Source organism: Schistocerca cancellata, chromosome 4, assembly GCF_023864275.1.
Source record: "Schistocerca cancellata isolate TAMUIC-IGC-003103 chromosome 4, iqSchCanc2.1, whole genome shotgun sequence".
NCBI lineage: Eukaryota > Metazoa > Arthropoda > Insecta > Orthoptera > Acrididae > Schistocerca > Schistocerca cancellata.
The window spans coordinates 210263113-210276347 of record NC_064629.1 but is presented as its reverse complement, the minus strand read 5'-3'; the positions used below and the strand labels follow the sequence as shown (position 1 = coordinate 210276347).

Here is a 13235-nt window from a genome sequence, read left to right as displayed (position 1 = left end):
CTAATCCCAGCGCCAATCGTCGATCCTTTGCAGTTCTCCCTGCATTCCGATAAAGCCTTCTGGATCGATGATGAAGCATTTACGTGGTGTTAATTCTCGTTTTATCATTCCTACAGCGGATTTAAGATCCACCAAAAACAGCCCCGTTATATTCAAGGAATATTTCGATGTTTTCCCTATCTTACTACCTGTTTTAAAGTTACACTTTCAAATTTATTGATATTGTGTTTAATATGAACATTCCTGAAATGTACACGTATTAACTAAAAGAAGACAAACTTGTAGCTTGTGTAAATGGTTTGTAGTTAAAAATTAAACATCAGCGAACGTCCAATGTGCCACAAAAAGCGTTAAACAGTGTTTTACTTTCCAAAACTTGTAAATTATACTCTGCCATTAGTTTCTGAAATCATCATTCATCTAGTGATCATTGGCGTAGAATTAATTCTGCTTAAATCAGCAGAAAAGTGTTAATGTCGTTTGAGATAGTAAACTAGAATGAATGTAAGAAAACTATGGGTGGTGAGACTTTAAGAACTGAGAAAATAGTAACAACTACAGGAATCACTAGACAAGTCATTAAAATATATCATAACACAGTTGATAGATTGAATTTGTTTCGATGTGAAAGGGAAGCAACATCTGGTATCTTCCATTTTCAGTTTATCGAGTCATGCCAGAAACAATCTTGTTTTAATGTTTTGTTTAATGTTAGGCCTCATTATCATGTTACTGAGAAAAGAAATCTTAAAAAGTTTCTCAGACTGTCTGTCTCATTTACCATTCTTTTAGTAATCAAGCATCCAGAAAATCGTTTACATTGTTTTAGGCTTTAAAAAAAATGGCTCTGAGCACTATGGGACTTAACATCTGAGGTCATCAGTCCCCTATAACTTAGAACTACGTAAACCTAACTAACCTAAGGACATCACACACATCCATGCCCGAGGCAGGATTCGAACCTGCGACCGTAGCGGTCGCGCGGTTCCAGACTGAAGCGCCTAGAACCGCTCGACCACACTGGCCGGCTTTTAGGCTTTCACACACATTTCACAAGTTTAGAATGACTTTACATTATGACTGACACTGAATTTTAGTTATATGTATGAGTGTGCACACGTATAGGCAGGGCTGCATCGTGCATTCATGATTATCCCGCTTTGAAAGTGATCCTTCTTTCGCAATACTAACAACATTTACTTATCTTTGTAACGAAATTCCACCTCGTATGAAAGATAATTAAATTATATTTCCTTCGCTCATTCATCTATGAACAAACGTTTGTGGATTAGTAATTTATTTTATCTCTCGAAAATTTTCGAAATACTTAATACTTTCATAAAACTTTTCCTAAAATTGTGCGTAAAAAGACATTTATGGATAATATTTATTGTTTACGTATAAATTTCTTTCTTGTTGTAGGTTTCTGTCCCCCAGTCGTCTACAGCTGCTCCTGTGCGGGCGTCCATCTGTACGCTGACAATAGTAAAACAAAAACCTGCCAACCAATTATTTTAAATTATATTGACTATTATAAGGTTCTATTTAAAATACCTTATTCATGTAACAAGTAAGTAGTTACTCTGTTTTAATTTCAGGAAAATCTAATAGTTTGTAAAACATTTTTCTTTGTTTAGTTCTAAATATTTTTAATGTCTATTTCGTTACTAGCTTTCATATCTACTCCCTCTACATTTCTTCACAGCGAGAGGCTCCTAAATGATAATACCACCAGTTTTACACAGTCAGTTCAAGACGTTACATGAGATCTGAAAGAGCTGAATGTAGGCCTAAATATGCCGATATGCCGCCACAGCTCACTTTCATTTCCATTTCTTTCTGCACATTGTCTAATAGATTACCAAGCTGCATTCTGCTTGTTTCTGATGAAGCACGGATTATTCTTACTTTTCTTGGCCAAGCATGTTTCAGTAAATCCGTGAAACCATCGGTGTTTCATTTTTAGAGTACGTCTAAAAAAACAAACTTTTGACAATAACAAGTATGACTGGGGAATCGTTATTATTCCTTTCTGTTTTTCACCGTAACTACTAAGTTGCTTAGTTTATAGGAAATTCACCTGTTTTGTTTGCATAGCCTGTTATTAATAACAGATGGCGGAATACTCTACCAAAACAGCTTAATGTTCTATAAACCGAACTACCAGTTAAGGTAATAAGCAAAAAAGCAATACAAATAACAAAATGTTTGGGCCTAATGTCCTAAATATAACTGGCAGTTTTAAACATTTAATGTTTTTAGGTAAACAACAAAAATAAAGATCCATAGATGAGGACAAAAATGTTCTGACAAGGAAATTAAGCAGTATTTGTGTTTTAGCGTAAACAGGTGGAACCCTATCCTACAGTCTTGCTACACATGCGTTTGCTCCTCCCTAATGTGGTCAATATCTTAACTACAGCGCCACCTAGTTCGATCTGTCTGTAATATAACAAACCAGATGATTATTGTAGCCTATCAGGACTGAAACTGTTTTGTGTTGATATATGCTTATTTAGTATGTTTTACGCTTTATTCGCGTAAAGTTCTACAGAAAAATTTAGTATGTGCCTCATCGCTTTATTTTCTGCTTATATAGTGAATGACGCTAAAACTTCTACCGTTCCTTTGCAAGAAAAAAAGAGGTTTTCTGCAAGAATGGCTTATCTGCAGGTACAAATGTTTCGAGTGTGACTCGACACTTTTTAAACTTTGTGCAGTGATACAGTATAAAACTATTTTTGATGTATTATTTTATTCGTAGCTGTTATTTTGTCAGCAACTGTAGTACGTATTTCAGAATAAACGTCAGTCGTCAGTTGCACGGATATTTTTATTTCGCTTTATTGGTATCAAAAGATTAATATTTCATCTTCAGGAGCTTAAAATTGGTTTTGCAGATATCTTCCTCACAGACGCACTAGGCTCCGGCATGCCAAAAATTTACGTATGGTATGTGATTATTACAAACCAAGTTGGACGGGTTAATAATTTAAAGTACGCAATCACATTTATGTACACAATCAAGTAGCTGTGCTAGCAGCAAGGAATTTACAAATTGTTGGTTACTATTATAAACCCAGATTGGCAGACTGATAAATTTAAAGTACAGAATCACATTTATGCACTTAGTCAAGTAGCTGTGCTACCAGTTCCTTGCTGCTGACACAACAACTTAGCTAAGTCCTTAAATGTGATTCATTTACTGTAAGTTATCAATCTGTCAATCTGTGTTCACAACAACCAAGTACAATATGCACAGTTTTGGTCATGTCATGTCATTACGCTTCCTTGAAGAAGGTACTGATATCTGCTAAACAAGTACTGAGTAAATTTTTGTAATACACTTCTTATACTGTACATTAATATATGGCCAAGGTCTAATGATTCATAACAACCATAATTTTGTAGGCTTCTGACGATGACAGATTAATCTGTTGAAACTAGTAAAGTAAAAATATGTTTGAAACTGACGGCAGAATTTTATTGTGAAATGTGTTTGATATAAGTTATCTTGTAAGACAGTATTATGATCAAAAGAGCATTGTATAGAGGGCACTAACTAGGAACAAGTGCAGTTTTTAAGACACAGGATGGAGTTTGCTGTGTCCGTCCAGTCTGATTTAGGTTTTGCTTCTTTTTTTTCTAAACCATTTTAGGCAAATGCCGCGATAGTTCCTTCAGCAAGATCTCGGTCGATTACTTGTCTCATCCTCGTTAACGTGCTTATATATTCTGTGAGCATGTACATGAGCAATCACATTACGAGAACCAAAAATCTCCAACCCTTCAGCAGTAGAAGTAGTACTATCGGTTATCACAATAGCTACAGCCGACCAATCGTTACCTTCAATAAAAGTAACATTGTTGCTAATTCTACAATTAAATGTGCATCCTACAAATACGAGTACACAAGGACTATCAAGGATGGAGGTAGAGGTAACTCCTTATGAGCTATTTATTTTTATTATATTATCATGACAAATGCTATATCCTTGTGAAAAGATCTCCGGATAATGAAATAAATATAAGGGGATTACTCTCATACATATTACCCAATATCGACACCGCGATGAAATGGGTACGTGTTACTTTTCCTCCGATATAAAATCAATTGTTGGTAAGGCGGGTACCAGGTTGAGATTCATTGGGAGAGTCCTTAGAAAATGTAGTCCATCAACAAAGGAAGTGGCTTACAAAACACTCGTTCGACCTATACTTGAGTATTGCTCATCAGTGTGGGATCCGTACCAGATCGGGTTGACGGAGGAGATAGAGAAGATCCAAAGAAAAGCGACAGGTTTCATCACAGGGTTATCTGGTAAGCGTGATAGCGTTACGGAGATGTTTAGCAAACTCAAGTGGCAGACTCTGCAAGAAAGGCGCTCTGCATCGCGGTGTAGCTTGCTGTCCAGGTTTCGAGAGGGTGCGTTTCTGGATGAGGTATCGAATATATTGCTTCCCCCTACTTATACCTCCCGAGGAGATCACGAATGTAAAATTAGAGAGATTCGAGCGCGCAAGGAGGCTTTCAGGCAGTCGTTCTTCCCGCGAACCATACGCGACTGGAACACAAAAGGGAGGTAATGACAGTGGCACGTAAAGTGCCCTCCGCCACACACCGTTGGGTATAAATGTAGATGTAGATGTAGATTCCTTTGCAGATCCTCGGTGTGTCGCAACATTCTGGCTGAGCTCACAGAGAAAACAAACAGTGATACAAGATTTCATGAAACGTCTGTCGGAGGAGACGGATTCGCTCGCAATGTCGGAAGGTTAATAATTTTCGAGAGATAAGAAACCGTCGTGGATGTCACGATCGGAATGAAGCGAGCCCGCATTATTACTTCCCAGCACGCTGGCGGGTTTTCACGGGCCGGATGCGGCGGGAAAGTCAATTTGCCAGGGCCTGATTGCCGGCAGCCGGAAGGAGAAGAACCCCGGGTGCGTACAAGTCAGTCACACCCCGAGCCGGGTGTCATCAGGCGACGTGCGGCGTCGGCGCCGGGGCCGCGTCCAGCCTGGGGTGGGGGATGCGGGGTGTGGAGGGGGCCGCCGCCTGCTATAAAGCTATAGGCGCGCCGGGAGGGTTCACAGATTTCACGTGACTCAGCCATGGCTACCAGCGCAGCTCTGCTCCTCGCATCCGCGGCCGTCCTCTTGGGTGAGTTCCCAGTTCATTGACTCTGCGACCTACACTCCGGAACGGCTGAACCTTTCCCGCCTTGACCCACAACGGCCGCCATCCGTCCAACAGCTACTCGCACTCTTCTCACAGACCAGTTGCTTTTGTGTTCTGACGCGTATTCGAAAATGATAAATTAGTGTAGATACAATGCAGAGCTTCCACTTCTCGAGAGGACTAGTCAAACTCAGTTTGACACTCTTAATACCCGACTTCAAAACGTTCACATTTCAGTAAATGCTCATTTTTTTCTAGCCGTCACTTTATTTTTTAGTTGATATCGTCAGAGCACCGAACATACGTCCCGCACAGTTCGAGCTCGATATTACCTTCGAGATCCCTGTTATTTAATTGTTTTACGATAATTATTATTCTTTGTAACTGAATCTATCAGTTAGGATCACGCTAAAACTAATTTACTCTACGGGTCCTCCTCTTCTATGGGACTTGTTCAGGTCTCCGATGGCCTGGTTTCTTTATCATTCTTTCAATGTAAATCTATTTTTTTTTTAAATTCTTCTTTCAGTTTGAAACTCTTGCAAATTTTGCAAACTGCTCCTAAATGTATGAACTTATAAATAATATGAATTGTTAGTCTATGCTAAACATTCTCCAACGTCCTTAAAAAAACGATGTAATGGCCTCATATTTCAGGGATAGTTCAATTAATCATTTAGGATCACTCTAAAATTCATTTCCCTTTCCTTCCATGGATCTTCTTCTTCTCTAGGACATCATGTGTTTGCTGGGCTGCTTTGTTATTCTGTCGATGATAATAATTTTAAAAAATTCTTCTCTCAGATTGAAACTCTTCCAGATTTCGCTCTGTGATCCTAAAGTATTTACTTATAAGTAATTTTAATTGTCAGACTTTCCTAGATTTTCCTCGACTTCCTTAAAACAGAGGGTAGGTGAATTTCTGCTTGGTTGATCTATTTTCATTCGTCCTGCACAGGTGTCCCAGAAATGTCAACTCCTTTATTAAATAGCCTATGTATATATAAGAATATACAGCCTACACTTGCAGGTATATTCTTATATAAACAATACCAGTTGCTGTCGCTGCATAAAAATGTTAAAAATTAAGAAAATAGCCTATGCTTATTTAGCGATGTACTGAAACATCTTCTAAATTAGTTTATATTTTGCTATAATTTCCAGTAGTACAGATTTATGGTATTAAATAGACCGGGATGCAAGTATTATTATTTCTGCCATCTGATTTTACAAAAGCTTGTTACATATTCCTCGTTTATTTGTAACAAATACCAGTTTCGTGGACCAATATATGAGCCCCTATGAATGAAACACAGCGCCCAGTATTTACGATGCTTATATTGTCAGGTACAAGAAACGCAGGTACAAAAGGCGGGCTTGAAATTGCATAAATACAACTATTTCTAAGACGCAAAATTTTCGTATAGTCTTTACGACATAAAAATCCGTCAGACACTGAGAACTTTGAGCAAGATTTCGAAGATCTTCTTTCTTAAAAGTGCGATTTATAATTCGAAATGCTTTATATGAATTTTGCTGTCTACTCTTTTCTTTAAAAAAAACTTTTGTGAATTAAGTCATGGCTTGCTTTGAGAATAGTCATGATCCAGCTACTTTAGACGCCACTGAAGGCAGGAAAGCATACCAATACCGTATTACTTGTTACACACAGGAGGTATACACTGATGAAGTCACTACTTTCAGTTTTCGTCTCTCGTATGACCCTGATCAAAAATAAAATAGTCTGCAATACACGTGCAGAGACTTTGCTTTCGTGAAGAATTATTGTTGTAGGAAGCCACAACGAAATATAGGAGTAGATACATTCGTTGACGATCTGGATTCTTGCCATACTGTACAACTGCCATTGAGAAACATTATACTAAAGAATATCTACCGCTTTAAATATGTTATCGTCATTTGTGGATCAGTTGCAGAACATGACATTTTAGCTTTACATATTCTAAGCTTGCCACCTGATTGTTAACTGTTATGAGATGGAAAAGAGTTCCGAACTGTGGATAAAATGTGTTATATAAGTGATTCAACCCTGCCTTTTCAGAGAACTTGACGAAACGTGTTTAGAATAATAATAATAATAATAATAAAAGAGGACAGTGAAAGATTCGATGTCACTACAGATAATACATTTTATCAAAATTAAATTAAAATCAGGCTTCGACATCATACTGCCAGCCAGGAATATTTTCGAATTACAAATTTATTAGTTACATAATTCGCACGGGAACACAAATAAGCGATAATTGTAGGCCTACAGGACAGCGGGTATTGCGGGCCGTCAGCGGTCTAAATCTGCAACGTATTGGTCCAGATGGTAGATATGATTTGGCAGCATTACAATACGCGTTCCCCTGTGGCGCTGACACCACATCTAGATAGGCCAGCTGCGGCCGCCACTTTCGCTGAACTGGGCGGCGCTCCACATACGCAGCTGGTTTGCCCAGTCACGTCCCACTTCAATAAATGTCAACATATTCGGCACGGCAGACCACTTCTCATACTTCCTATTCCGGGTATTTATTAATAATTACTTGGCATATGCCCAATGCTATCTTGGTGCCTCAGTAGGTTAGATCTTTCCTTGACACTTTATCACTACGGGTATAACTAGAAATGATAATTTCGCTTCTGATCTGTGCAATAAGAAACTCTTAATCTAACTCATCAGTTCTATGACAGTGAAACAACTGTGTCGCTGGAGAAAGAAGTAATGACCGATGATTTCACCCTTCTGCTTTTAATATCTATGAAAACATTCCTTATCTAGTTTCCTTTAGATAGCTCTTTTAGAAAAATTACGATTTTCAATGTTCTAGGGTATTTCGATGTTTCAGCCTACCTTTATAATAGTTAAGAAACTCACCTCTTCCCATGATACATTCATAAAAAGTCGAATTTTACTTGGTGACAGAAAGTACATATAACTTGCAGCGTTGTTCTACATTAATGTTTAACGCAATGATAGAGACATGGTGGTCGAACAGTCGCTGTTTCGTATTTGCTACAGATCATGTCTTGCCAGCAAGTTACTTAACTGAATTCGACGTCGAATGAATGGTTGACATTATAGTGCGTTATAGAGGCTAAAACACATTCTCCAGTTGCTTTAAAATTTGAGTTGTTTTGAAAATCAGTATTATGCATACACTATTTGTTTCTTTTTATTGATCCGGGCATGTTTGGACACCTATGTGTCACCTTCTTTAGGTCAAATTTTATTTATGAAAATTACATTGCTAGTGAAACTGCATTATTATGGATGGGTCTTCGTGCTGTTTTTTGTCGTTTCCGAGAGCATGTCATATTTTCTGTCCTGCTACTGGGTACACTGTTTCCACACTGGCATCCATAAAATTTTGCTCACCACTTTACTTCACACGTATTTTCCACAACACGTGACGGAACATAATTTGAGCAGACTCTTCTGTTTCCATTGCATTCTTCATATTTGGAGACAGAAGTGACTGTTCAAACCCATAGTATGAAGACAGAAGTATCCTCTCAAATCAGGTTCTATCAGCTTTTGTAGAAAATACGTGTGAAGTAAAGTGGTGGGCGAAATTCTGTTAATAAGTGTGAAACCAGTGTACCCAATAGCAGCAGGAATATATCCACCAGACACGGACAACAGGACAGAAAATATGACATTCTGTCAAAAACGACCAAAATGAGCAAAAAGGCCCAGCTACAATAACGCAGCTTCCATTGTAATGTAATTTTCAGAAATGAAATTTGACCCACAGAAGATGGCACGTAGGTGTCGAAACATGACTGGGTGAATAAAAAGAAATAAATAACGTTCGCGTAAGTCGGAATTTGAAAACAACCCAAATTTTAAATTGCAAACACGGAAAAACATCAAAAGGAACTTCACATCGTAGCAAGTTATTTCAAACTCTGAAATACAGACAAAATATTTCACTGAATTCGATACCATGTAAGACTTTCTTTAACACTCCCGTGAGAACACAAGATATTTTTTACATGTTAGAAAATAAATTAAAGTAACTCATGTCAGGTGAACATTTTCCAGATACCATGATTTACATCTACTACTACCTGCAGAAGAACTGCAGCTACTGTGACAGTAAATAAATGTTCAAACGTCCACCGAAATCATTTCAGCTGAAGACATTCAAGATGATCACTAGCAGACAATCTCAAATACTTAATTCGTACACGGGAGATGCATGTTCGATCTAACCCCCCCCCCCCCCCTCCACTGTCCCTTCCTCTCCTCCCCTTTCCTCTCGGCCGTAAGGGCTTAGATTTACCGTTGTTTCCGTAAATAAATTAAAAGAAAACTGTGGTACTTCCTTTGAAAATGCAACGGCGGATTTTCTGACCTATCCTTGTCTAGTACTACCTCGTCTTCATCTTTAATTACCTCGTCGTCCACGGGAAGTTTAACCCTCAAATTGTTTCCGCAGTATTCGAAAAATGTTTCCGTCTTCAGGAAAACAAATTTAGCAACAGTCACGTTGTTAACTGACCGTACAACGTCTGTGTTCCGGTAGAGAGACATATCATAGAAGGAGGTGAGTCAGTGCACACACCTTTACGGAGTCAAGAGTCAGGGCCGCTAGCTAGGCCTCTCACGACTGTATCGCGTGAGACAATCATAAGCTGCTTGCTAGCTTAACAAGAAGAAAGAGCACCTAAGTTCCGTATGGCATGTCCTTGTCCCGGAAGCCTGAAAACAATTCTAGACATTTCTTCAACGAATATCGTGTAGAATGCGTAAAGTGTTCGGAAATCTGCGGCCGAGCTCTTCGTCATGTGGCGTGTTACTGAACTTTAAACAAAAAATACGTTGTTAAAATACCGTACCATCTATCCTGTGCGAGAACCCTCTGGTGCTGCGAGTTACGAACACTGCATGTTGGTAACCCACAGCGAAGACAGATTATACTGAAAAACTGAAAATAATACAGTATATCTCGTTTTAAAAAGTACGTAGGGACTTCAGAAAGTAAGTTATACAAGTCGTCCCACGCCAAGGTCATAGTGCAACAATGGTGGATATTGTCAGAAGAGAGTACATATTCCGGGTTTCCTGCAGACATAGTTATGCTGCTGTAGGGATGGCATGTGCCTCATAGTGTGCAAGTAAAGTGGCGCAGCAATTGTAAATGTACTTCAGAGTTGAAATACACAGGACAATATGATTCTTGTAGGCAAGACGTCTAAATCGCACACAGGTTCATAGCGAAATTTTAGCGGTATATGGACCAAATATCACGTCGCGTCCAGACATAGCGAAACAGTTCTAACAATTTGACCAAAGGCTGGCGATGCTGACCGGGAAATCCAGATTTTGCACCGTACGATTTCCATCTTATTAGCAAGCTTAAAAAACATCTGGAGGAAAGAGATTTTCAGACGATGAGGACGCTCACAAAGTGCCTTTCAAATGGCTCTGTAACCAAGGAGTAGATTTCTGCTGTCGAGGAACTATACGGTTGGTACAACGTTGCTGCAGCTGTTTACAGACTTGATGACTGAGGCTGGGTTCAAATGGCTCTGAGCACTATGGGACTTAACTTCTGAGGTCATCAGTCCCCTAGAACGTAGAACTATTTAAACCTAACTAACCTAAGGACATCACACACATCCATGCCCGAGGCAGGATTCGAACCTGCGACCGTAGCGGTCGCACGGTTCCATACTGTAGCGCCTAGAACCGCTCGGCCACACCGTCCGGCACTGGGGCTGGGGCAGGAATTTCAGAACACCGTGTATATACACTCCACTACGAATATGACGTCACAATGTAAAACACTGGATAGTTGCAAAAAATTCGATAAATATAGACAAAAGTATCGGCGCAAATGGATAGAAATAAGAGGGAGAGAGAGTTTACGCGACCGAAGACTCTGACCTGGAACTTTGACTCTGTTCAAAACCATCAGCGGTTCCATCACAAACGATGTACACACCGAAATCATCTAAAAGATGTGATCTTTTCAAACGCCACCGGAGTGTCATGGTAGGATAAAATAAAATTTTTGAATCCAGCTGAATGGCATCATTTTCTTCAGTTTGGAGTTGACTGGGGAGTCTGTTCCATGGATTGGACGAGTCTCTCCGGCATCCGCTTCTACACGCATCGCATTGAATCCCACGGTTATATGCAGTATTGTCGTTATTTTTAGACTTTTACATCTGCATCTATATTTCACAAAATACCTTATCGTGTGTGACGGAAATACTTCTTATACAACTGTCACCTCTCCACCTCTGAGCGAGGTAGCGCAGTGGTTAGCACACTGGACTCGCATTCGGGAGGGCGACGATTCAAACCCGCGTTCAGCCATTCTGATTTAGGTTTTCCATGATTTCAATAAATCGCTTAAGGCAACTGCCGGGATGGTTCCTTCGGAAGTGCACGGCCGATTTTCTTCCCTATCCTTCCCCAATCCGAGCTTGTGCTTCATGTCTAGTGACCTCGTTGTCGACTGTACGTTAAACACTAATCTCCTTGTCCTCTCCTTTTTCATCTCTCCCCTTTCCTGTTACAGTCGTGAACGGTGTGCTGGAGGAACGACTCTAATTTTATTGTTCAAAAATGGCTCTGAGCACTATGGGACTTAACATCTGAGGTCATCAGTCCCCTAGAACTTCGAACTACTTAAACCTAACTAACCCAAGGACATCACACACATCCATCCCCGAGGCAGGATTCGAACCTGCTACCGTAGCGGTAACGCGGTTCCAGACTGAAGCGCCTAGAACCGCTCGGCCACTCCGGCCGGCTAATTTTATTGTCTTGGTCCTTATGTAGGGGGAGAAATATGTCGGTTGACCCTTGTAGGAATGCAGGCTTTCGGAATTTTAACAGTAAACACACCGTAATGCTCAACGTCTCTCCTCTGATGTTTGCCACAGGAGATGATTGAGCATCTGCTTCACGCTTTCGCGTTTATTAAACAGATCTGCGACGAAATATGTTACAGTTCTTTGGATCTTCTCTGTTTACTCTATATATACTATGGGCCCCCAATTGACGAGAAATATTGAATTGTCAGTCGAACGAGAGTTTTGTAAGTTACCTACTTGAACACCATGAGAATTCTTCCTATGCACTTCAGTCCGGTATCTGCCTTTCATATTTTTTGGGGTCAACTTAGTTCAAAACTCTCCGAACGTATACAAGCAGACAAGTGAGGAAAGTGACTGCTTACAGTGATTATTCGGTAATTCTGTAATCAAACAGTAATGGACTTTTCCGTGTATTATTGCGCAATACGTTATTCTTCATGCTGTGAGTTACCTGCCAATTAGTGAATCGAGGTCGATCATTCACAGGCCTTCTCAACAATTTTCTGCGTTGCTATTTCTCTACGCAACAGCACAATCCGCGAACAGCCTCATGGATGTTTCTACGTTATCTACTGTATGATTTATATGTATGCTGTGCACGTTATTGTCTAAAATTTCTCGTTTGGTGTGCCGCTGAACCTAATTTTACACCTAAAGACACCACATGTTCTTTTCTCTTTGCTGGGAACTCTTCAATCCAATCCTAAGACTGATCTGATATTCCGTATTTTGTTGTATGTTTGTTCATCAGGTGACAGTACAGAAGTATATCGAAAGCCTTCTGGATGTCAAGCAACGCAGCACCATCAACCTGGCTGCTGACGTCTGTTGCCTTGTAGGTATCGTGGACGAACAGAGCGAGCTGGCATTTACGAGATCGTTGTTTGAGGAGTTCGTGTTGATTCCTATCGAGGAGAGTTTCGGTCTTCTGGTAGGTCATAAAGCTGGAGCATTAAACGCGGTCTATAGCGGATTGACGGCAGCAGTATATGCTTATTGTACAACAGGACACATCGAATGCTTCAGCCTCGTTAACACATTTAGACAAAGTACTGAGTTAAAAGTAGCAAGTAATAGATAATATAATGAAAGAAGCACCCTGAGTTTTCTCAGAGATTGATGCCTTTGTAAAAAACATTCCGATCCACTAACGACTCACTGAGTTGATAATGTGCAGTCCAGTTATAGGTCTTATCTGTGGTGGGGTTAG

The 13235-nt window shown here is 39.8% G+C and overlaps 1 protein-coding gene across 1 annotated transcript in view; it reads left to right on the top strand.

The window, feature by feature from the left end:
- The first annotated feature begins 5089 nt into the window (after nucleotides 1–5089).
- The window catches only part of LOC126184714 (protein obstructor-E-like), a 46285-nt gene continuing 38139 nt past the window's right edge, over nucleotides 5090–13235 (top strand). The window contains exon 1 of the mRNA XM_049927236.1: nucleotides 5090–5164. Within this exon, the coding sequence (XP_049783193.1) occupies nucleotides 5116–5164 (49 nt within the window). The 5' untranslated portion in view covers nucleotides 5090–5115. The remainder of the gene's footprint in view (nucleotides 5165–13235) is intronic.